The 24238-nt window shown below is 42.8% G+C and overlaps 3 protein-coding genes across 6 annotated transcripts; 1 reads left to right on the plus strand and 2 right to left on the minus strand.

The window, feature by feature from the left end:
• Positions 1 to 39: 39 nt before the first annotated feature.
• LOC136429864 (uncharacterized) lies at positions 40 to 5423 on the plus strand. The gene is made up of 6 exons (XM_066419942.1): positions 40 to 308; positions 887 to 952; positions 1388 to 1473; positions 2371 to 2488; positions 2917 to 2975; positions 3820 to 5423. Exons 1-6 carry the CDS (start codon positions 69 to 71, stop codon positions 3923 to 3925), a joined length of 675 nt encoding a protein of 224 aa, XP_066276039.1. The 5' UTR covers positions 40 to 68; the 3' UTR covers positions 3926 to 5423.
• Positions 5424 to 5753: 330 nt separating this feature from the next.
• Positions 5754 to 11056, minus strand: LOC136429862 (uncharacterized). Its single transcript, XM_066419937.1, has 7 exons — positions 10210 to 11056; positions 9802 to 9898; positions 8568 to 8695; positions 8165 to 8362; positions 6930 to 7076; positions 6110 to 6243; positions 5754 to 5956 (listed from the first exon to the last, which is right to left on the minus strand). Exons 1-7 carry the CDS (start codon positions 10696 to 10698, stop codon positions 5938 to 5940), a joined length of 1212 nt encoding a protein of 403 aa, XP_066276034.1. The 5' UTR covers positions 10699 to 11056; the 3' UTR covers positions 5754 to 5937.
• Positions 11057 to 11572: 516 nt separating this feature from the next.
• On the minus strand, positions 11573 to 23225 carry LOC136429863 (collectin-12-like). Of its 4 annotated transcripts, none has more exons than XM_066419938.1 (6): positions 22577 to 23222; positions 21230 to 21350; positions 13678 to 13808; positions 13411 to 13519; positions 12819 to 13002; positions 11573 to 12281 (listed from the first exon to the last, which is right to left on the minus strand). In XM_066419938.1, the coding sequence occupies exons 1-6, from the start codon at positions 23042 to 23044 to the stop codon at positions 12107 to 12109; spliced, it is 1188 nt and encodes a 395-aa protein (XP_066276035.1). In that variant the 5' UTR covers positions 23045 to 23222; the 3' UTR covers positions 11573 to 12106. The 4 variants fall into 4 exon arrangements, 3 of the variants coding, with proteins under 3 accessions (XP_066276035.1, XP_066276038.1, XP_066276037.1); XM_066419941.1 differs by lacking the exons at positions 13411 to 13519; positions 13678 to 13808 and adding exons at positions 20354 to 20447; positions 20781 to 20914 and having other exon boundaries at positions 22577 to 23208; XR_010754819.1 differs by having other exon boundaries at positions 12179 to 12281; positions 13400 to 13519; positions 22577 to 23225.
• Positions 23226 to 24238: the final 1013 nt, after the last annotated feature.

Genomic DNA, 24238 nt, shown 5'->3' on the forward strand with positions numbered 1-24238 from the left:
TTTAGAGGTAATTGGTGAGAAAAAGGTCGGATTAAAAAGGCACCTATATTTCGAACACCTAAAACAAAATGGCGGAGCTGAATGCGTCGCTGAAAGCCTACTTGGCAGAGAGTCGAAACAAAAACGGGTCCAAAAACAAATCTCCAACAGACTCCACTACAAACGGAAGCCTGTCCAACGGGCTGGGGACATGGGCGCCCAAGTTACCGTCGTTTCTCGGCGGACAGAAAGACGAGGAGGCCCAAGCAGAGAACGGTAGTAACGGGTGGTTTGGCCAGGCACAGAAGGACCCATGTTGTCCCAGTTTGGTGAGTTGGCAACAGTTTATCTTCTCACAGTCATGATTAAAAAATACACATTATTTCTCATCGGCTAATTTTGCGGTACCCTAAGTACTTTGGAAATATGAGTATTGACGTGACTGTTATCAGATAGCAGTGATTCACTGCGATTTGAGCTGTAAATTATACATGACAAAATTTTTGTCAAATGTACATGACCTTTACCTGGCCTTTAAATAAGGGAAATACAGAAGTATCATTTTTATCGTTTTTGCTTCTTTTTGTAAAGACAGAACTGTAAATTTTGAGTGGAAATGGATTTGAAATAGGGTACAATCCGGTACTCTACAAGTTACTTATCTTCAAGCAGATCAATCGGTGGCAATTAAGACAGTATCCAAAGGGCAAAAGCAGTTTTATTGGCCACTCGTCTTTGCCACCAAATTATAGATCTACTAAGAAGTTGGAGATTAGGCATGAGCCAGATGGCAACGATATATCAGTATTTCCCTTATAATTTTTGACCCTAGACAAGTTTTTACGCAAAAGTGTCAAATAACCAAATAAAATGTAGTCGATTATTTTGTGTCTTGGCCTCTCCACAGACGAGAACACAAAGGATCATGGGATTCATGCTGTGCCTCTGTGCAGGTCTCTTCTGTTTCTCACTGGTGAGTAGATAACGATGGCTGAATTTGAGATCTTCTTCTGAAGTTGTTGTTCCTTTGCTTGAATCATTAGCTGGTGCAATACCTTTTTTTTTGTATATTTACCATGTCTTATTTGTTTGTTTGTAGTTGTACCTTCTTCACTTCACTTACTACCAAGCCTGACTGCTAGCCTGGCTACACTTTACATTTATTCTATCCTGGGTGCCATCCAATTACTACCAGGGCTCCTGTGTTTGCTTACCTGTTTTCGGGGAAGTGAGTATAGGAGCCCCCGCCAGTAGAAATTGGATGGCACCCAGGCTACACTTATAATTATACCAGTTGACATTCAGAAATTTTAGTACCCAATGAACAGAGAGTTTATACACTTCAGAACAACATTAATTTTAAGGAAAAAAAGGAGTCATGTTTTTTTTATATGTTGATAACCTCCAGGCTGCCATGTACGCTCCAGTCATGATCCTGAAGGCCAGGAAGTTTTCCCTCCTCTACACAATGGGCAGCCTTTTCTTCATAGGCAGGTAAGCCATCAACAGTTAGAGTGTCTACAGTGGACACATTACCAACTTGGACCATGGCTTATCTGGTCAAGTTGGACCAACACTGGGGTTGACTGACTTGAGTCCTAACCCAACACCTAGGTTGAGTCCCAACTCGACACCTACGTAGGTAAAGCCCTAACTCTAACAAAGAAAACTATTGTCAATGTTGTTGGTACGAGTTGGTAATGGCCTGACTCGACCTGATTCTGTCTACAGTGCTCACATGTTGTGGGTAGCATATTTCTATAAATCTGTAAGGTTGCAGTCAGACTGACCACGTAGACAAGTTATCCTTTACACAGGTGTCAACATATCCGCTAGTTCTGAATCAAAGTTCAACTGTAATTGCCAACACAAAAAAAAGGACTTACTCGCATTTTTTACTGACCAACCCGTCTTTGTCAAGAATGAGCAATCCACTATTTCAATCTGTGGTGTCACGTTATCCAGATAGAACACGTTGAGCAGTGTCATTTAAAGGAACATTCTACTCCAGAAGCAGGCATTATCAGACACTAAATTTCTATCTAGTTTGAATCTAGTTTGTTTTGTCAGATTTAAGTTGAGCCTTGAGGCCTGAATGCATTTAGTGAACAGTACAGCCGTCAAGATATTGAAGTCCCCAAAGGACCCTTCCAACAATGACAGCTAAGTGTTTCTTACAAAAGTACCAAAATCTCTGTATACCAATAGGGGATAGTCTTCAAAAATTTTTGTGTACCTTCCTAGATGTGTGATAGTCACTTGACTGCTTTTGTTGAGCTTATCCCGTCTACTGTTAGCCAGAAAGTGTCCCCAAAGTTGGCTGCTGTCAGTGTCAGGCTGTGCTCCACTAGTTGTTGTTTACCATATTTTTCTTCCCGTCTGTGTCTCCAGTTTCTCCCTGTTGTGGGGTCCGTACAACCACATGAAGCACCTCCTGTCCTCCGAGAGGTTACCGTTCACCACCGCGTACTTCGGGTCCATGTTTGCCACATTATACTTCGCTATGGTGGTAAGTATGTCCGTTAACCCTGTCATACAGCATGATAATTGAGTCTGCAAGCTCTGAATGTTATTTTTGGCAGTAACACGCTTGATGTTCTCTTGATCATCGCATGGTTTTGAGGGATCGGCCGATATTTTCAGGTCACCGAGCCCTGTTAAAAATGATAGGATGGATTTTCAGGGGGAAAATATGCGTGACCCTCTGTCGATCAACTAATATGGCTGAAGTCATGAGCTGTGTGACGGGCTTTAGAGAGAAGTAGAATTGTGATTTAGCTAGGGTTTGCTGGTCACCAACATGGGGGAAATGTTCTTGTGAATGATAGTGTGTAGCTTACAGCTCAATAAGTGCATGTATGGCAAGATTTGAGGCCTATTGTTGGCGGACACACAAAGGAATGATCTTACAACAATTATTTTCTAACCTATCTACAGGAACAGAGCACAATCCTCACAACCGTCTTTGCCATCATACAAATCATCGCGCTTCTGTGGTGAGTGTTCGTCTTTACCCTTTTCCATCAGGATTACAGTTAGTGGTGCATGTAAGAGATTCATTGTGTGTATGAGTTAAAAACAAGGCGATAAGCGACATTTAGACAATCAAGACTGACTGAGAAGTTATGTTTTCCCCAATATACTGTAAATGCAGAAATATTCACAGGGATTTGATTTCACGGTAGAGAAGAAATTGGGTGTTCCCGGTGGTTTTAAGCTCGCATTTGAAACAATAGTAGTGCTACAGTCACATAATGGAAACACTTTTCACGGTGGTTTTAAGTTTGCGGTAAAGAGTTCACCGCGAAAACTGGGAGCATATAACCACCGCGAACATTTCTGTATTTGCAATAGCCCTGCACATACAGTAAAACCATTTTTTAAGTTAATCCGCTACAGTATCAAGAATCTTTCAATATCATTTTATTTCATTCCACCAGCAGGACAGCTTTGATAGAACAACTTGTCACCTTTCCCGTGGTCTGTGTAGGTTCCGAATCAAATCTGGGAAACTATAACTGCGTGCGTCAGACGTTGTGTTGGTCTGTTTATTGGTCAGAAATTACCCGTACAATGGCAGCCAGTGCTGAATTGCTGCAGGGTTTACAATCACATAATACTTGTCAGATACATATTTGCTCCACACTTGCACTTTGTGGAACTGTCGCAAGGGTCTGGGCGACTGCCATTTGGCACCAGCAGGTGACCTCAATACGACCTTCCCCAACCGAAGTCAGGTACCCATTCACACCTGGGTGGAGTGAGTAAAGTCGTGTTAAGTGTGGTATTTGAATACCACAATTCATATTGTTCCTGTATCTTTTTTTCCTGTGTGCACAGGTATGTGGCCAGCTACATCCCAGGGGGACAGACGGGACTGAAGTTTTTCACCAGGCTCTTTTCCTCAGCAGCATCCAAGGCAGTGAAGAGCACAATACCTGTGTGAGAGATGCACACCCCTAGCCTGGTTTCCACCCTATTCTAGATCCAGAGCGTTTCTTTGATCGCTTCCCTTGCCAAATAGTCTGGCACCCGTTAATGCTATGGTCCCATTTTCAAAGCGAGGCCCGGCCGGGCAGCTTGTGGGAACGAAAAATGTGATATAAAAGACAACAAAAGACACAAAGCGTTAAAAAAATTACTCCTAACCATATATTGTGTATTTTCTTGAAATGCAATTTTATTTTTCCTTTTCGCAAACAGCTTGACCGTGCCCCACTTTGGAAATGGGACCATAGCATGAAGAAGAATGATTGACATTTGAATATTTAAGTAAAAAATATATATGAGAGCTCCAATTGCCTTGCCTTATTGTGACAGTCCTTGCAATCACATGGTAACAGGATTCAAAACAGGCATTCGGAAGTTTGGTCCCTGTTACACCGCTTCCGAGAAATATTTGATTCGGAAATGATGCAGGACGTAAGGACCAAATGTTTAAATGGGGACGAGGGCCAGATTATTCTGTGAAAAAGCTATGGGAGGAGCTTGAATAGGATTGATACCTGGCTAGCACTCTCTCACAAAAACGTCTAAGAGAAACTTAACCTTTATGAACTTGAGGAGCATGGACGAGTCAAAGACTTATCCTCACTGTGAGGTACCTTGATGGACATATCTTTCACACGACTCTTCCTTCCCTTGAGGAAATGACTTTGAATTTTGTACCACTTAAAATACTTGAATATGCCAAAAATTTGTAACATATAGTAAGTACATGTGTTTGTCTGAAAACCAGAGCGATTGTTCAAGTTCTGGATGCTGTCATCATACCTACATGTATTACAGTTTGGTCATTATGGTGTTTTAAAATTGTGATGGAGTTGGGTATGGTGGAGGAGAGTTGTATTTTTGGCAACTCTATCTGTGTTTTGTATATCTTCTTGCCCATTATCTTACAGAGACTGCTGTATTCCACCGAAGTTGTTGCGACTTATAAATAGCATTGTTTTATGTGCAATGGACAGTTAGACTGTTAATTAAAAATGTATGCTATACTGCATATGATATGTATATTTATTTATACTGAGTATAAATTTTGACATTTTGTTGTTAATAGCCATGTAAAATTGCCATTTATCCATGGCCTCAGTGAACCTTTTCAATAGTGTTCTTTGAATTTGATGGTGTTAAATTTTCCTTGAAAACTATCAGGCATGTTTAACATATGATATCATTTCCTAGTGAGAAAACAATATTATTTGTTGAATTTCATCCCTATTACTGACATGTCTATGAAGAAGACATTATTACAGTAATACATGCTTGTACATGCTACATGAGAGCAAAATGTGAGGCGTAAGGTTTGGTCCAGGTGGATTATATCGTTTTCTTTATTGTGTATGATATGATGTAACTAGACAATGACATTATGTAAAGCTATTTAAAGCTACAGCTGTACAGAAAATGTTGCAATAAAAGAGTCTATATAATTATGTGGAAAATTCTGCCTTATTTTTGACCATAAATTCCTTCAAAGTTCTGCTCAAATGAAGTTGCTATGGTATCATTTTGTGTACATTAATTAGCTCGGCTCGAAATTCAGTTTTGGAAATAGGTGCACTGGTGCAACCCTAGTCCGGGCAAGCTGCCCGATATGATGATGATGATGGTGCACCCAACCAAAAAAAATAGGTGCACAGAAAGAATTTTGGGTGCACAACATAGAATAAAGTTGTATGTCAGCAAAACATAATTACAAAGTTTAACGCTCTTAAGAACTTCAATCTGTAATTCTATAGCTATAAAGCTTAAGATTTCAAACAAGTGATACATCAAGTACAACAAAAGGTTTTATTATTTTTTTCTGATACATAACTCAAGAATATTCTGTATACTTACTGTATACTTACTGTTGATACTGCAAACTATCATAAGTGAAATAAGAAAATTGATATAGCAGATATCCTGTAATGTGCAAATCGGAGCTTTGGAAAGCTCCACCTCTTCATGTTGAGTCTAGCCACTGGTGCAGTCCCTACAAAAGGAGCAAGAAGAAAAAATACTTTGTTGTACAATGTCAGCAGAAAAATCTTGCAAATACCTTGACTGGAACATCACATTACTTATTTGAAAATCACCTGGTGTAAGCTCACACAGAAAGGACAGAAGACTTCAGCTGTGTACTTACTGTCCCAAGACTTCCACACGCATGCTGAGGTAACTATTCCATGTCTGCGGCCAGAACCGGACATAACGTGCAGTTACCGACGGGTCCAACAGGTGGCGCACTTCAGTGTCCTGATCAGAGTTGCCAGAGAAGACCTAGGAGGGTATTGTAAAGAAAGTCAAAGAACAGGCTACCAGCAACCCCACACAAAACAAGAGTTTGGAGATCTCATATCTCCATGAAATATATATAATGCAAATTAGACCCTCATTTGGATAATTCACATTGAACCATCTTCACCTTCACATAACTTAGTTTGCATAATTTGCTCTTCATTATGTACATCTCTGTCTGCATATAAAATATCATGGAAATCCGTCGTTCCTTTGTTCAGTTATTCCCCTTGGAAGATTTTGACAAAAACGCCCCTGCAGTTCCAGAGCAAGCTGCCAGGTGGCCAAAACCTACAGCACTTCTTCCTTACATCACAAGCTAAAATAGACCATAGCATGTTCAGGTCAAAAGATACAGAAAATGGAAGTTCTGCTGCTGTACCAAGGCCACATACCAGGGGGCCCAAAATCGACCTTAGGCACACACGAACACACACATGAACACACACACACACACACACACACACACACACACACACACACACACACACACACACACACACAGGCACAAAACTATACCTCCATTTTTCATGGAGATAAAAAGGATCACAAACTGAGATCAACTTTGTTGGAACATAATAATGTTATGCACATAGTTTCTCTAGCTGAAGTAGAACAGGTACATAATTCATACATGCAAGTTTAGAGAAAAATTGTGGACTACCAACCTTCTCCCGTCCCAGTTTGTCCAGGTATGTGGACCACGTGGTCCCGTCTCTGCTGAAGCGTAGTTTGTAGGATTTCACCCACTGATTTCCTGCTGGCCTGCCCTGGGTGATGACTCCAGCTACAGTCGTCTCTGCTCCCATGTCAACCTGAGCAGGGGGAAAACGGCATCTTGGTACGCTCGTCAGGGTACCTGTTCTATCTGGCGTCAAGTTTCTCAACCAACATGTTACCAGGTTTCATGTAATAACTGTGTATCATGAGTGTTTCTCAATGATTACAAATCATACCTGTTTATCATCTTGTCCACCCAAATAACAGAAGTTGTCCAAAGTATGAGCTTAACAAAGAAGGTTATGCTAACATTTATAATCAATTATGCAAATGAGGTCCTTACTAGCATATTTTAATTCAACGATGTTCACATAACTTCCAAATGCCATAAGTATGAAATTGCTGTCATTTTCTCATTAACTATGCAAATCAGGTCTTCATTTGCATACTTTCTATCTATAAACATTCCTCTCTTCTTCAGTTACAAATGTCACTTCGCACATATTTGAATAGTCATATCATGGAACACAGCGGGTTTTTGAAATTAGAAATATGATTTGCATAATTATCGTCTTATCATGCAAAGCATCACTTAAGCTATCTACAAACCAAAACTCAATGATTCGTCAACCCCATCTTGAGATAGTATTTTCGCATTAATCATGCCAATGAGGTCTTCATTTGCATAGTTGATAGCTATGAATATTTCTGTCTTCCTCAGTTACATATGTCACATGTCTGAGAGTCCTATCATGAAATACGGCGGATATATAAACTTTTCTCATTAATTATGCAAATCATTTTCAGGTCTCATCAAGACCTACCTACCTACCAAATATCAACACAGTCCATCCAAGCCTTCTCAAGACCTACCCACATACGAAATCACGACAATCCATCCAAGTCTTCTTGAGTTATGTTGGTCATTTACATACACACATACGCACACACATACAAACGCTACCCAAAACATAACCTTCTCGGCGAAGGTAAAATGCGAAAGTAAATAACCACATACAACCAACGGAGGCTTGATGAAAATATGACTGTCAGAGGAAGAAAAACGATTTCATATCAATAAAAAGAAACACGCAATCTAACAACAGATGCGGCACATGAGTTATATGACAGGGCTCAATACGATTGGCAATAGAGCAAGTTACACCGTGCAGCGTCCCCTCACCTGTAGCCACTCGTTGGTGTTCAGAGGGTAGTTGGCGCACCAGGCTCCGGCCCATCCGCCCTGGCTTGTGCGACCCTCCTCCGGGGAATGAAGACGAGCTTTGCTTGTGGCACAATCCGGATGTGTTGTGGATGCAGTGATGTGGCTATCAGGAATAGCGCCGCTCTCCATACCTAGTGGTACTGCAGTACACGGCCGCTACAGGATGGTAAACGTCGTCGTATTCACCCATTGTCAACAGCACAATATGAAGTCGTTTAAAGTTCCTTGTAACTCGATGTAAGTTATCGGCTTAGTCTCAAAAAAGTTCGCCTCAAGCTCAAGTTCGTTTGTTAGCACAAGAACAGATCACGTTATCATATAATGATAACTACAGAACGCGCATCTGTAAGTACAAGGATACCTGTGGGCAGGATGGCTCCCCACAACCTCCACATCCACATCCGCCGGGAGGTCCGGGGGGCCCGGGAACACCATCACGGCCGTCCCGCCCGTCTCGTCCGGCCGGCCCTTCAGGACCTCGAAAGGGACCTGTGACATTTGCAGTGAGATTTTATATCATTGCTAGCTCAGACAGAATTATGGTGATGCTGTTATTCCAATCCAACCGTTTCATGAAAAAGGCACAAATCAAAGACTCAAACGGCAAACACGCCGATATAAAGCGTAACATAAGAAGAAATATCGGTCAGAATTCTATTCTATTATGTTTCTCGTAAATTATGCAAATAAGGTCATAATTTACGTAAAGACATCAGTTGATCATCTTTCCACCGAAATAACCGAAAAGTTATGACAGTGTTATCTTAACGAAGAAGGCCATTCTAGCATTTTCTGATCAATTATGCAGATTATGCCCTCATTTGCTTAATCTATATTCAACCATGTTCACCTTCACATAACCTGCCAGAAGTATGAACTTCCAGTTACTTACCAATACGGAATTACAGTATTTTCCCATTAATCATGCAAATTTGGTCTTTATTTGAACAATTTTATCAATCAATGTCTCTCTATTTCTCAGTTACATATGTTACATTCTTTAATAGTCCTGTCATGGAATGCGGTGGCTTTATCAGGTCTTCTTTTTCGTATTAATTATGCAAATTAGATTCTGATTTGCATAATTACTATTTCATTATATCAAGCATCACTTAAGCTATTCACATATCAAATACAAGTTGTACATGTACACAGGATCTAGCTATCCCTTTGTGTTTTGACCACTAGCTGTAGGGCCCCTGGGGACAGGCCCTGCCGGCAGGGGAATATTTGTCCCAGCGTGCAACGAAAATGTGTTAGGTGTCACATGTAAAAGAGTCTTATCATGCAATAAAGCGGATCTATAAACTTCCCTTATTAATTATGCAAATTAGGGGGCCCCAAATTTGATCATTCCAAGGTTTGATAAAGACCTACCGAGCTACCAAATATCAAGATGATCCACAGAGGCATTCTCAAGTTATCGTGTTCATACACAGACAAACGCACGCTGGGCAAAACACAACTTTCTTGGCGAAGGTAATTAAATCAACTGGCATAATTCTCGATACATCTTACGCGTATTCAAATCAGGTCCAAACAAAAGTCTGATATCCTACAATCTAATGGAGATCTCAATAAACAAACAAACAAACCGCCAGGTGACGTGACGGAGTCAGTGGGCGATCGTCTGTACCTCCGCAAGGTGGCGTTGTGTCCAGGGACACTGACAGCTTGGTTCGGCTTCACTTCCTTTGAAAATAGGGTAAAGTTGGTTTAAACGTTTTTACTACTGGTAGCTGCTCCTCTTGCTTGTCTCTTGTAAATACCCTGGAGAATTGTTGATTGCTGTATACCCAAAGTGGGAACAAACCAATAAAACAAGAAATCATTGGCAAATGAATACTGGAACATAAAATGAAATTTTATTTCCTTCTGACTAAAGACCCATTCCCAGATTTTAAAGAAGCCATTGCTGTACACTTGAATTTGAAATATGAGCCTATTCACGCCTCACGGTGAAATTTTCTTGTCGTTGCGGCAAGCTACTGGGAAAAACCTACCTCTCCAAAGTTCCCCAAATTTGGTTCCTCAGCATGCCCGATTTGGAACTTGGTTTCCAACACAACCAGTCGCTCCCTCAAAGACGCCCCGTCAGCTTTCTCCTTCTGTAACTCCGCACGTTCGCTGTCTAGTTGGGTCTGCAGGGACGACAGTTGGATTTTCAGGGCCGTCATTTCCTCCTTGTGAGAGTACACTTCCTCATTGTAACTAGCAGCGGCGTCTTGCTTGATCTCCATGGCCAAGGTACGATCCTTCAGCGTCGAGAGCTGGTTATTCGCCTTCGCTAGTTGATCTCGCAGTTGAGACATTTCTTGAGTAGACTCCTCTCGGACATTCTTGACCCCGTAAGCGAGGAAGACGAGGGCCGCCACGACCAGCACCCCCGCCCCGGCCGCCACCGCCACCGCCACTGGTCGGACTCCGCCGGGTCGGTCTCGGCGGGCCCGGCCGGGAACCTCGCCTCCGTACGCAACCTTCTCAGAGCTCATTGCCAGTTTATAGTCTATGACTAAAGGTATGGCAGATAGATAACGTCACTTTCTGTTACCCAAAAGCATCACCGTCTGCAACAGTCGCAATTGCAATGTTTCCTAGTAAGTAAAAATGCACAGTTCATAGTAAGGTTACTTAATCTGGCGCACTTCATTGGTTGGAGATGTAACATTATCAAGGTCGCTGCCGTCGCAAAGCACAGTAACATTGACTGGTTGAATGGTACAGGTATAAGGTGTCAATTCCCAACAATGCCACTGCGCACCTTACATCACTACGTCAACATGGCAGCAACTGGTAAACACCGGTGTCTTTGTTCAGACGAGTGCTCCTGGCTAATAGATTGAAAGGGAAGAACGAGGAAATTTGGTGTCGTTTTTCCTTTTTCACTAAACAAAGTGAGACGCGGTGACGGTCATGGTCACTGACACACCGACTCGTAGGACGACTATTCAGAGTAAACTTCGGCTTGTTTATAACTTGAAAGGTTTTGTATTTTCCATTGTCAACTGCTTTAATTTGTTAACCTTTTATGAACGCTGGCCAAGGTATTGACCCCAAAGACACAATTCCTATTACTGTAGAAATGTGAGGCAATAAAGGCATAAAAAGCAAACACTAAAAAAACTCATCACCAAGTCAGAAATCTGGGATCTTGCAATTTTGTTTCTGTATATCTTCCAAATATCATTATCTTGCAATTTGGCAATATGCTACTATGTTGTGTTTGATATTTCTGCGAGGACTTTGTTTTTCTTGCTTGTGGATGTTATTCACCTGGAAGTGTATAACGTTATATGGCGCACTCTATTACGCAGGCCGTCTTGGCAGTACTATATTGGCTATGACAATGAATCTTAACACACTGAATTGTACTGAATCAAATTTATTCTAACGCATAGAAATATATTCTTACATCAGACCCCGTCAACAGCAAAGAATCCTTTATCATATCAAATATGGGGTACAGTCTATGGAACACAGCAACCTCTCGAACAGGAAGTATTAACGTACAATCACAGCACATGTTACCATAGCTGGGAAATATCCATAGGTTTTTCATCCTGCGCAGCGCTATCAGTCATATTCTATTTTCTATTCGATGGAAAATATCACTACATCCTGCTTCTACCACCACTTGTGAATTGTGCAGTAGAGTTATCCTGTTCACAAATAGACAAGTCATTCAAGTACTCTAGGCAAAACATGACTTCCTTTCCAAATCGTCTTGGCTGAAGTGATATAAAGCTTGCTGATTCTGTGTATCGTCATACTTGTCTGAGAGTAATGAAGTAGTAATATCAAGTTTCGGATACAAAAGAACATAATATCAAAAGAGATTCAAAATATAATGTTTAGGCGTGTTGTTTGATATTGATTTACTTGATATAGTGATATGCTATTTCATGGCAGAACACGGCAGCAACAGTAGTTGGGTCCGCAGTGGTTAGCAGTCCAGGTACAGCCACCACTGAAATAGCGAAATGCTGCAAGGCCAACTTGTCCAGCGCCAGTCTTGTGGTCGGGTGAAAGGACTGGGCGGTTGTACACATGCACACCATCAATGCACTCTGATGTGCTGGAGAAAAGAAATCATCATCATCAAAACATGATACTATATAGGATATGGTAAATATACATACATGCATCATGTAGTGCAGATATATGCAATATTTGTCAAAGACTAAAATTTCCAAACAAAGCCGCACCTATACTTTTAACCGAAAAGCAATGATGTTGGTCTCATCCTAGGAGCCATGTAGATATATGTAACTAGGGAGCACACCTTATCCAAAAAAAGTCAGTGGGAATGACCCCTGTAACAATATGTAACTGTGTATATTTGTAGAATTTTAATGTGTTGTGTAAATGTGCTGTTATGTTATGTACTTATGTATATTTGAATGAAAATGTGGAAAAAATGATTTTGGTCACAGAGAACCACAACTTTTAACAAAAATGTCTACTATATATCAAGGACCTCTTTCCATATATTTGATAGAAACCTCCTTTTTTATTCGAAAGAAGACTTAACCTGGTCCTCTGTTATAGCTTTGCAGTACAAATGTATTGTAATTAGAAAAACGACTTTCCATGACAATATTGTAGCACAAACCTTCCCTGGTTGCCAACAGCTGCTCTCATGGCCGCTCTGCGGGACGTGCACATGTCGTTGCACGTCAGACCGTCCCCGCTACGGGAGCAGTCCCGACGGATGGCGAAGATGAAAGATCGTTGGTCGGTGGCCGCTGTACAGATGCTCTGTGCCAGCTCATCACGGTAGTTGTAGTAGTCTGTGCCTGATTGAGGAAACGTAGAGAAAATATTGAACGTACAAACATTAGACAGCATATCATTCATTGATATAGAGAAGTATGAATTGATTTGAAATATATTCTATAAGCATAGCAACTTGTGTGGTACCTTTTGTAGTTATCGTTTTTTTACCTTGTTCAAAGACAAAACATGTCATATAGATCAAAAGAGTGAACTCTGTTCTAACTCATGATGCATTGCATAGACGTTCAAAGTCACAGAAAATGTATTGGAAATGATGTTGACTACTAAGAGGACTCCTGTTTGCTACATGTGTACAACAATGACTGAAGTGATATAAGAAAAAGTACGAGTGCGGCAATTGATAGAGATCATGAGGCAATGTACTAGAACAATACGTATGTAAACGTGGCCACATACGTGGAACTTACTTGATCCATTCACTGCTTCAGGTTGTCCAGGGGGACCTTCTGGTCCACGGGAGCCTTCTGGTCCAGGGGGACCTTCTGGTCCACGGGAGCCTTCTGGTCCAGGAGGACCCTAAAACATTTATGGTTAGCTATACTCTTTTTTTCTTCAAAAATGCATTCTAGGTATGACGGAGCACTATGGATTGCTGCAGATGGTTTTTAATTCTGTCAAATGTTGAAGAATACGCGAACTTAAGTACAGTACACAAAAGCGCAGAAATGTCCTACCTGTTCACAAGACCTGTTCCAACACCCCCCACACCCTCCACATCCACTGGGAGGCCCGGGGGGTCCGGGAACACCATCACGGCCGTCCCGCCCGTCTCGTCCGGCCGGTCCTTCAGGACCCCGAGAGGGACCTGCGAATGTTGCAGTTTCAACATACATGGCATTGAACTCCATATTAATTGATATGGAGCTCAATGCCATGTTTGTTGAAACTGCCCTTATGAGCATTCTCATCAGTCATATATCATCCACGCTCTTTGGAGCCAAATACGGCTAATAGTGTACTTCTTTGATCGTTCTTGTCAATATATCAAACATCGATCATCGGCACCAACAAATGCCCACAGCGATGCCGACAAAGATGCTTTCTACAACCTGTTTTCTGACGTCTTAGCTGGAGTTGATCGCCGTGATCTAACTGTTGTCATGGGTGACTTCAATGCCACAACTGGGACAGATAGATCCGGATACGAGCAGTGCTTAGGACCACACGGGCATGGCACTAGAAACGACAATGGGGAGCGCATGCTTCAGCTCTGTCAGCTCCATCACCTGAAAGTTTGTGGCACCTACTTCAAGCGGAAAACGATTCACAGACTCTCTTGGTACAGCAATGACGGCCGCACCAAAAAAAGAGATCGACCACATCCTAACCAACCACAGATGGAACTGTGTCCACAACTGCAGAGTGTACCGCAGCGCGGAGTTTGGTAACACAGATCATCGCCTAGTCGTAGCTTCTTGTAAAGTCTCCTTGAAAAATAATAGGCCGTCGGGGCAACAATCTTTCAGAACAGACGTCACAAAACTCCGAAACCCTGCCTACTTGCAGAAATTTCGCGAAGAAATCAACAGGAGATTCGCCAACAATCAGTCCACCCCCCCTGATGTAGAGTCAGTGTGGTCTCAGTTTAAGGACAACATCTCGGACACCACCAGATCAGTCCTTGGGAAGAAAACCAGGAACCACAAACCCTGGATCAGTGAAGACACTCTGAGGATAGTTGAAGCCCGCAGACAAGCCCGCCTTATTGGAGACAAAACAACCTACAGAGCCCTAAACTCCAGACGACAGGCACTGCTCAGGCGAGACAAGCAATTGTCGCTGTTGCAGACTGCAGAGGAAGTGGAAGCAGCCAGCGCCGCTGGAAGGTCTAAAGCCGTGTACGAAGCAGTTCGCAAACTGGCAGGCAAAACCCCTCCACCAGCAGTCGGCCCTGTGGTGGCTGAAGATGGCAGCGCCCTTCCAACTACACAACAGCAGATGGACAGGTGGAAGGAGTACTACTCCAGCCTTCTTAACAGACCTGCACCATCTCCCACCTCTGACCTACTCGACGAACTGGCGGACGCTGCAACACCGGACAGCAACATCAGCACTGACCCTCCTACTGACGACGAGATCAGTAGGGCCGTCCGTCAGCTGAAGACCGGCAAAGCTGCGGGATACGACGGCATCCCCCCTGAGCTCCTGAAGAAAGGGGGTGAGTGCATCATCCGCTGGTTGCAGTGCTTGTTCTCTGCCATCTGGGAAGCCGGAAACATCCCAGAAGACTGGAAGAGAGGAATTATCCTGCCCTTCTACAAAAACAAAGGCTGTAGACGTGAATGCAAGAACCACCGTGGCATAACTCTCCTCTCTGTCCCAGCCAAGGTATTCAGTATGGTGATACTCAACCGCATTAAGCAACCTCTGGTGAACTCACAGCGCCCTGAACAAAGCGGCTTCACTCCGGGTAGATCTACCGTAGATAGGATCCTTGCCCTCAGACTGCTTGCGGAGAAGAGGAGGGAATACAGGAAGGCCCTGTTTGTCGCGTACGTAGACCTCAAAGCCGCCTTCGATTCAGTCCACAGACCATCTTTGTGGAAGCTGTTGCGCGCCAGGGGCATTCCAGTTAAGATCATAAGTCTCATCCAGGAACTTTACACAGATACCACAAGCTGCGTCCGAGTAGGAACAAACCTCTCAGACTGGTTTAAACTCCTCAGCGGCGTTCGCCAAGGCTGTGTCCTGGCCACAACGCTGTTCAACATCGCCATCGACCATGTGATGTCCAGGACTGTTGGCCGAGGCATGTGCGGAACCACCTACGGTGAACACACCTTCACTGACATGGATTATGCTGACGACGTGGCGCTACTCGCAGAACTACTCGAAGCACTTGTCAGCACGCTCGAGGTCTTTTCAGCCGAGAGCCAAACCCTGGGTCTAGAAGTCAGCTGGCTGAAGACTAAGTTGCAGTCTCTCAGTGACTTCCTCGACCCGCCAACTTGCCCACCGATCAACGGAGAGTCAGTCGAGGTAGTCCAACACTTTAACTACCTTGGAAGCGTCAACATCCTGGACTGTAAGTCTGACCAAGATGTCAAGCGCAGACTTGGAATCGCCTCTGCAGCCTTTTCCAGTCTTGACCGTGTCTGGCGTTCCAAACATCTCTCCAGAACGGTCAAGCTGAAGATTTACTACACCCTTGTTCTTTCTGTGCTCCTCTACGGAGCTGAGTCCTGGACTCTCACCAAGGCTCTTAGACAGAAACTGAACTCTTTCGACACCCGGTGCCTGAGGAAGATCGAAGGCATTCGCTGGCAGGACCATGTCACGAACGAAGCAGTGCGCCGCACAACTAACCAGGTCCCGGTTAGCCAGAAGATCATCAAGCACCAGCTAACCTTCCTGGGTCACACCTCTAGAGCTACACCCACCCAGGAAGTGGTCAAACTGGTCTCCGCAGCTCCAGACCCAACTTGGAGGCGCCCTAGAGGCCGTCCCAGGAGCAGATGGTAGGACCAAGTGTTCAATGTACTGGACACTCTGGGAGTCAGCAGAGCCGACTGGAGGACTCTGGCCGAAAACAAAACATCCTGGAGGGAGATGTCTGCAGCCGCCATGCATCTCCCCTGATGCCTGCGGTTAATTGAATTGAATTGATCATTTGAGCTGAGTCTGCTAAGATGAACAAGACAGTCAACATGTACCTCCTACAAATAAAGACTTGTTGCGTGTTTGATACACTGTGTTCTGTGGTTCAATTGGCAATACCAGCTTTGTAGTCCTGTGATTTAGCAGCCTTTTTTTTGCTAGATTTTCTTCTTTTTTTTCGACCGCGCGCATTAGTTTTGGGGTCTCAAGAGGATGTCATCCGTTTAAAATTAAGATGGTGTGCCCTAACCTACATACCGTAAAGTGACGTGACGGAGTTAGGCGATCTCCGGTACCTCCGCAAGGTGGCGTTGTGTTCAGGGACACTGTCAGCTTGGTTCGGCTTCCCGTCCTTCAGAAATAGGGTAAAGTTGGTTTAGACTTCTTAAATTGCTGCCCATCTTGGCTCTTGTAAATACCTGGGAGAATTCTTAATTGCCGTAATACCTCAACAAAGCAATAAAACAAGAAACCATTGGCCTAGATATTTTGCTTAAAGCTCGGTTATGTACATTACTGTATGTTGATAGTATTTTACACAAGAATGGAACAAAATGTCAAATTCTACTTCCTTCTAACTAACCCAGTGCCAAGATTTTGAGGCTTAGAAGCCATTGTTCACTTAAAAAGAGGAGCCTATTTACGCCTCATTGAACTTGGAGCCATGCACGATGAGATTTTATTTCCGTGTTGCAGCAAGCTACTGGCAAAAAATTACCTTAAAGATTGGAAACTGTTGTTCCTCAGCATGCCCGAGTTGGAACTTGGTTTCCAGCACAGCCAGTCGCTCCCTCAAAGACGCCCCGTCAGCTTTCTCCTTCTGTAACGCCGCACGTTCGCTGTCTAGTTGGGTCTGCAGGGACGACAGTTGGATTTTCAGGGCCGTCATTTCCTTCTTGTGTGATGACGCTTCTTCCTTGTCTCTAGCAGCGACGTCTTGCTTGATCTCCATGGCCAAGGTGCGATCCTTCAGCGTCATAAGCTGGTCTTTCAATTGATACACTTCTTGAGCAGACTTCTCTCGGACATGCTTAACTTCGTGAGCGAGGAAGACGAGGGCCGCCACGACCAGCACCCCTGCCACCGCCACCGCCACTGGTCGGGCAGAGCCGGGTCGGTCTCGGCGGGCCCGGCCGGGAACCTCGCCTCCGTACGCAACCTTCTCCGCGCTCATTGCCGGCTTGCAGCGAGAATAAGCTACTAAAGAAATGAATTTCTGTTACCCAAAAGTATTACCGGTTGCAACAGTCGCAATAGCAATGTTTCCTAGTAAGTAAAAATGCACAGTTCATAGTAGTAAGGTTACTAATCTGACGAACTTCATTGGTTGGAGATGTAACATTATCAGCGTCACTGTGCAAATAACAAAGCACAGTATCATTGACTGGTTGGGGGTTTGGGCAGGTATTAGGTGTCAATTCCCAACAATGCCACTGCGCACCTCACATCACTACGTCAACATGGCAGCAACTGGTAAACACCGGTGTCTTTGTTCGGACGAGTGCTCCTGGCCAATAGTTTGAAAGGAAAGAACGAGGAAATTTGGTGTCGTTTTTCCTTTTCCAGTTAACAAAGTGAGACATGGTCACTGACACACCGAATCATAGGACGACTATTCAGGGTGAACTTCGCGCTTATTTATAACTTGAAAGATTTTGTATTTTCCATTGTCAACTGCTTTAATTTGTTAACCTTTTATGGCTGGCCAAGGTATTGACCCCAAAGACACAGTTCCTAGTATTACTGTAGAAATGTGAAGCAATAAAGGCATAAAAAGCAAACACTAAAAAAACTCATCACCAAGTCAGAAATCTGGGATCTTGCAGTTTTGTTTCTGTATATCTTCGAAATATCATTATCTTGCAATTTGGCAATATGCTACTATGTTGTGTTTGATATTTCTGCGAGGACTTTGTTTTTCTTGCTTGTGGATGTTATTCACTAGGAAGTGTATAACGTTATATGGCGCACTCTATTACGCAGGCCGTCTTGGCAGTACTATATTGGCTATGACAATGAATCTTAACACACTGAATTGTACTGAATCAAATTTATTCTAACGTATAGAAATATATTCTTACATCAGACCCCGTCAACAGCAAAGAATCCTTTATCATATCAAATATGGGGTACAGTCTATGGAACACAGCAGCCTCTCGAACAGGAAGTATTAACGTACAATCACAGCTGCAGCACATATTACAATAGTTGGGAAATATTCATAGATATTTTATCCTGCGCAGCGCTATCAGTCATATTCTATTTTCTATTCGATGGAAAATATCACTACACCCTGCTTCTGCCACCACTTGTGAATTGTGTAGTAGAGTTATAGACTCAAGTTCTCTAGGGAAAACATGACTTCCTTTCCAAATCGTCTTGGCTGAAGTGATATAAAGCTTGCTGATTCTGTGTATCGTGATACTTGTCTGAGAGTAATGAAGTAGTAATATCAAGTTTCGGATACAAAAGAACATAATATCAAAAGAGATTTAAAAGACAATGTTTATGTGTGCTGTTCGATATTGATCTACTTCATGTAGCGATACGCTATTTCACTATGGGCGAACACGGCAGCAACAGTAGTTGGGTCCGCAGTGGTTAGCCCTCCAGGTACAGCCACCACTGAAATAGCGAAATGCTGCAAGGCCAACTTGTCCAGCGCCAGTCTTGTGGTCGGGTGAAAGGACTGGGCGATTCACGTACACATGCACACCATCAATGCACTCTGATGTGCTGGAGAAAATAAATCATCATCATCAAAACATGATACTATATAGGATATGGTACATGTACATACATTCATCATATAGTGCACATAGATGCAATATATGTCAGACTGAAATTACTTTCCGCACAAAGCCGCCCCTTAGACTTTTCATCGAACAGCAATGAGAACCACAACTTTAACAAAAATGTGTACCATATATCAAGGACGTCTTTCAATATATCGAAGACGTTTGATTGAAACCTCTTTTTTTTATGCAAAAAAAAAGACTTAACCTGGTCCTTTTTTATAGCTTTGCAGTTCAAATGTATTGTAACTAGAAAAATAAAAACGACTTTCCATGACAGTATTGTAGCACAAACCTTCCCTGGTTGCCAACAGCTGCTCTCATGGCCGCTCTGCGGGACGTGCACATGTCGTTGCACGTCAGACCGTCCCCGCTAGGTCCGGAGCAGTCCCGACGGATGGCGAAGATGAAAGATGGTCGGTCGGTGGCCGCTGTACAGATGCTCTGCGCCAGCTCATCACGGTAGTTGTAGTAGTCTGTGCCTGATTAAGGAAACGTAGAGAAAACATTGAAGGTACCAAAATTAGACAGCATATCATTCATTGATAAAGAGAAATATGGAATTGACAATATGTTCTATATGCATAGCTAAGTGTGGTACCTTTTGTTACCTTTTATTACCTTGTTCAAAGACAAACAATGGAACACAGATCAAAACAGTGCACTCGGTTCCATTTATCACTGCATATATAGACGTTTAAAGTCATTGGTCATTTGTACCTTTTGTCGCTATCTTATACCTTGTTCAAAGACAATCAATAACAATACTACATAGTTCTAAACAGTGCACTCTGTTCCAAAGTCACAGAACATGTACCAGAAATGATGTTGATTACTAAGAGGACAACCTATTCCTGTTTGCAACATGTCACGGTACCCTGTGACCGAGGTAATATCTTTAAAAAGTAGGTAAAGTTGGTAAAGATCATGATGCTATGTGATAGAACAAGACATATACATGGCCAGCGACACGTGGAACTTGATCCATCCCCTGCTCCAGGTTGTCCAGGAGGACCTTCCGGTCCACGGGGGCCCTCTGGTCCAGGAGGACCCTAGAAACATTCGTGATTAGCTGTAATCTTTCTTTCTTCAGCAATTCTACATGCATTTATAAGACTGGGAGTACTATGTTTTTTTTGTCCCAGATGATGGTAATATATGTATTGCTTTGCAAAAATTGTCACGCCAAAACAAAGTACAGAATTTGAGTCCCTTTTATAAGAGGAATGCTGTATTCTTTTCAACAGAATATATATGGGCTTGTTGGATTGGGAACTACAGAGACAACATGTAATAATTAATTATCATAAAATGGTTCTACCAAATTTTCAAGTATACAACGCGAACTTGTAAGTACAGTACACAAAATCACAGACATGTCCTACCTGTTCACAAGACCTGTTCCAACACCCTCCAAACCCTCCACATCCGCAACAAGAAGGCCCGGGGGGACCGGGAACACCATCACGGCCGTCCCGACCGTCTCGTCCGGCCGGTCCTTCAGGACCTCGAAAGGGACCTGCGACAAGTTGCAGTGAGGTTTATGGATACATTTAAAAGATACATGATGGTGTGGCAGTAGCACCCTTTACGTTACATGCGTGTCGAGAGCGTTGTAAAAAATACATAAACATCACATACACATTACTCTAGATGATTGCAGTTAATGTCAGACGAGTAACAATAAAAAACTCATCAAGAGTATTGCAGTCTTAAAACGTCAACTCCGTTGTGAGAAATGCAGTCAATGATCAAGTACAGTGATCATAATTGTTTATAGATAATTCGTTATTCCAGGGGCATTTAAAGATTAGAGTAATGCATGTTTGCCAACCTATGCCGTAGGGTGTTGTGACAGAGTTGGCCGATCTCTTGGACCGCCGCAAGGGGGCGTTGTGATCTCCAAGCTTGACGTCATCACCAACTTCAGGTGGTTTCACACCCGGGCCAGCGCGCTGTTGTAGAATGTACAAATTATTACTCATCATCCAAACTTCTCTGCTCCATAAAGCACAAAATCACAACCCAACTCACCACTCTGTGACCATAACTGTTTCGAATCTGAATTCTTGTCTTCTGAACAGTCTCGGATCAAGAGTCAATTCCCTTATTAGCAGCCAATGAAAAGTATTAGTCCTGAATGCTGTTTTTCTATTGCTCGTCTTTCTGCATATATGTCAGAGTGTTATTTGGTAACATTTCTGGAATCAACTTTTGCCTCTTCATCCCTCCCTAACTCGACATGGATGACTCTGTTGGCCTCGTGGTAACGATAGTAACATTGTTGAAACGTACGCGTATTATTATTATAAATGAGTTGTCTACTCAGACCACTAAAATCTATCCGAATTTCCCTAAGCTTACAGACAAAGAAAAGACTATTCTTCTTTTAACTACCAAAAACCCACAAATTATAGAAAAGGTGGGACATTACGTCTTCCATTGCTTACAAAAGAGAAGTCAAGCCCTTCACTAGTTATAGACAATTACATTTGTATAATTTAGATAAGCAGCTTTTATACCTATTTTGTACACTGTTCTTTTATGTATATTATTTGCATTTAGCCTTCGGGCATGAATTTGCAATAAAATCATTATTATTATCACGGTGCTAATTTAAGACATTTTAAGCGCATAAACTCTCCTATAGATCATCATCACCACACGTATCAACACCGATCCACTGTTTACTGCTTCCAGCTAAAGTTGAAAAACTCAGATGTGTCGAGTTTTTGCCCGAGGCAGGTTAACTGTGAGGTGTCGCCAGTGACCTAAAGTGTCTAATTATCAGTGGTGTTCATGCGCATGATATATGTGCAAACCTTGTTGTTGTTTTTTAGAATATAACTTTTAAGACAATCGCAGTTCTTAATGTAACGCCACATGTTCATTGCTTCAAAGCGATGGTGAATCAAAGTGAGGAAGAGGTCTTAGAAAAGTGAGGAAGAGGTCATGTAACGTTTTATGAGCTGATGCGAGCTGACATAACCAAGAGTTGGGATTATGACATTGTAGCTTACAGCTGCTGTATTAAAAACCCTTACCTGGTCATAAGAAACAAACGAACAGAATATAAAAGGAGTGAATAACCTTTCTAAAACTATAGCTTCCTATGGTGTCCTGTCTGAACAGGGAATGCTGGACGTGCAATCAAAGCAAAAGAACTTGTATCGCCCCTTACCTCATGAGAGGTTCCGTAGGTTGGTTCTTGTACATTTCCGACACCGAGTTGGAACTTGGTTTCCAGCACAGCCAGCCGCTCCCTCAAAGACGCCCCGTCAGCTTTCTCCCTCTGTAACTCCGCACGTTCGCTGTCTAGTTGGGTCTGCAGGGACGACAGTTGGATTTTCAGGGCCGTCATTTCCTCCTTGTGAGACAACGCTTCTTCCTTGTCTCTAGCAGCGGCGTCTTGCTTGATCTCCACGACCAAGGTACGATCCTTCAGCGTCATCAGCTGGTCCTTCAGTTGAGTTGAGTTCTCTCGGACATGCTTAACCTCGTGAGCGAGGAAGACGAGGGCCGCCACGACCAGCACCCCCGCCCCGATCGCCATCGTCACCGCCACCGTCACTGGTCGGACCGCGCCGGGTCGGTCTCGGCGGGCCCTGCCGACAACTTCGCCTCTGTACGCAACCTTCTCCGAGCTCATTGCGAGAATATGACGAGACTTGACCGCCAAAGTTTGTAATTTCTCGCCGTAGACAACTTTCTGTCAAACCGAGAAAGATATGACAGTGTAGTCCACAATTTTCCCACTCCACTGACAAAAAGAAATGCACAGCTTAGAATAGAAAATTTCCAGTGGTTGAAGGTCGTTGGTCAAAGGATCTATGACATTCACATATGTATGAAATCAGATTGGTTCGTACAAAGTAAAACCTCTACGTCAACGATTTAAACTACACCTATTTCCTGGCGATTTTACAGAAAACTGCATGTTTTTTCTCTGAGACAATCTATCGTAGAGACATGTAGGCGACTAATTCCTCATTCGTGAAAAGCTTTGTTGCTAGCATGCTATCCCTTTGAATAAATGAAGAATTCAGGATCCTCCTCATCTAATCATGAATGTTCTGTCCCCTATCAGTTATCAGTGTTGTGTGGATAATGAAGCCACCGGAGTGGACATGGCTCTGGTGAATCTACAACACACACGGGTCCGAGGCTAGTACATATCACATGGGGTATGAATGCTTCAACAACGAAAAAAGACAGACCAAAACGTCAACATGATGAAGTGTTCTGAGACGGACACTTCCTTCCCATGAGGAAATAGTAGTTTAATTTAGTACCAGCTGAAACATTTGTGGAGCCATTTTCGTAGTAAAGTTTATTTGAAAACCTGTTAAACTAGAACTTTTAAAAGTTCCAGATGTCATCATGCCTTCATGAAGTTCATGTATTGAGGTTTGGTCTGGTGTCTTAAAATTTGCGATGTTCATATATGGAGTTGGGTATGGTGGAGGGGGTGGTTGTATTTTTGGCTCTCTGGGTTTGCATCTCTTCTTTCTAACTATCTTGTCATGCCTTTATTTCATTCTATGTCTTCAGAAACTGTTGTATTCCTCCCAAGTTGATGACACTTCGATTATTAAAAAACACCGCTTTATGTGCAATGAACAGCTAGACTGTTCATTCAAAAAGAATATGAAACTGCATATGATATGTATAATTTTCTTTTTTACTGAGTATACATTTTGACAGTTTATTGATAGCCATGTAAAATTGCCATTTATTCCAAGGCGTCAGTGAACATTTTCAATAGTGTGCTTTGAATTTGATGATGTAACATTTTCCTTGAAAACTATCAGGCATATTTAACATTTTATATCATTTCCTAGTG

The sequence above is a fragment of the Branchiostoma lanceolatum genome, chromosome 3 (genome assembly GCF_035083965.1).
Source record: "Branchiostoma lanceolatum isolate klBraLanc5 chromosome 3, klBraLanc5.hap2, whole genome shotgun sequence".
NCBI classification, from domain to species: Eukaryota; Metazoa; Chordata; class Leptocardii; order Amphioxiformes; family Branchiostomatidae; genus Branchiostoma; species Branchiostoma lanceolatum.

Excerpts from the sequence above, each read along its gene's own strand:
- LOC136429863 (XM_066419938.1), bottom strand. The coding sequence starts at position 23,044 with ATGAGCTCGGAGAAGGTTGCGTACAGAGGCGAAGTTGTCGGCAGGGCC. Across the intron at positions 21,351-22,576 it reads CCTACGGAACCTCTCATGAG|CGCGCTGGCCCGGGTGTGAA; the intron begins GTAAGGGGCGAT and ends ATTCTACAACAG. Across the intron at positions 13,809-21,229 it reads CACAACACCCTACGGCATAG|GTCCCTCTCGGGGTCCTGAA; the intron begins GTTGGCAAACAT and ends CAACATTCGCAG.
- LOC136429864 (XM_066419942.1), top strand. The coding sequence starts at position 69 with ATGGCGGAGCTGAATGCGTCGCTGAAAGCCTACTTGGCAGAGAGTCGA. Across the intron at positions 2,489-2,916 it reads CATTATACTTCGCTATGGTG|GAACAGAGCACAATCCTCAC; the intron begins GTAAGTATGTCC and ends ACCTATCTACAG. Across the intron at positions 2,976-3,819 it reads CAAATCATCGCGCTTCTGTG|GTATGTGGCCAGCTACATCC; the intron begins GTGAGTGTTCGT and ends CTGTGTGCACAG.
- LOC136429862 (XM_066419937.1), bottom strand. The coding sequence starts at position 10,698 with ATGAGCTCTGAGAAGGTTGCGTACGGAGGCGAGGTTCCCGGCCGGGCC. Across the intron at positions 8,696-9,801 it reads CTCCGTCACGTCACCTGGCG|GTCCCTTTCGAGGTCCTGAA; the intron begins GTTTGTTTGTTT and ends CAAATGTCACAG. Across the intron at positions 7,077-8,164 it reads ACACCAACGAGTGGCTACAG|GTTGACATGGGAGCAGAGAC; the intron begins GTGAGGGGACGC and ends CCCCCTGCTCAG.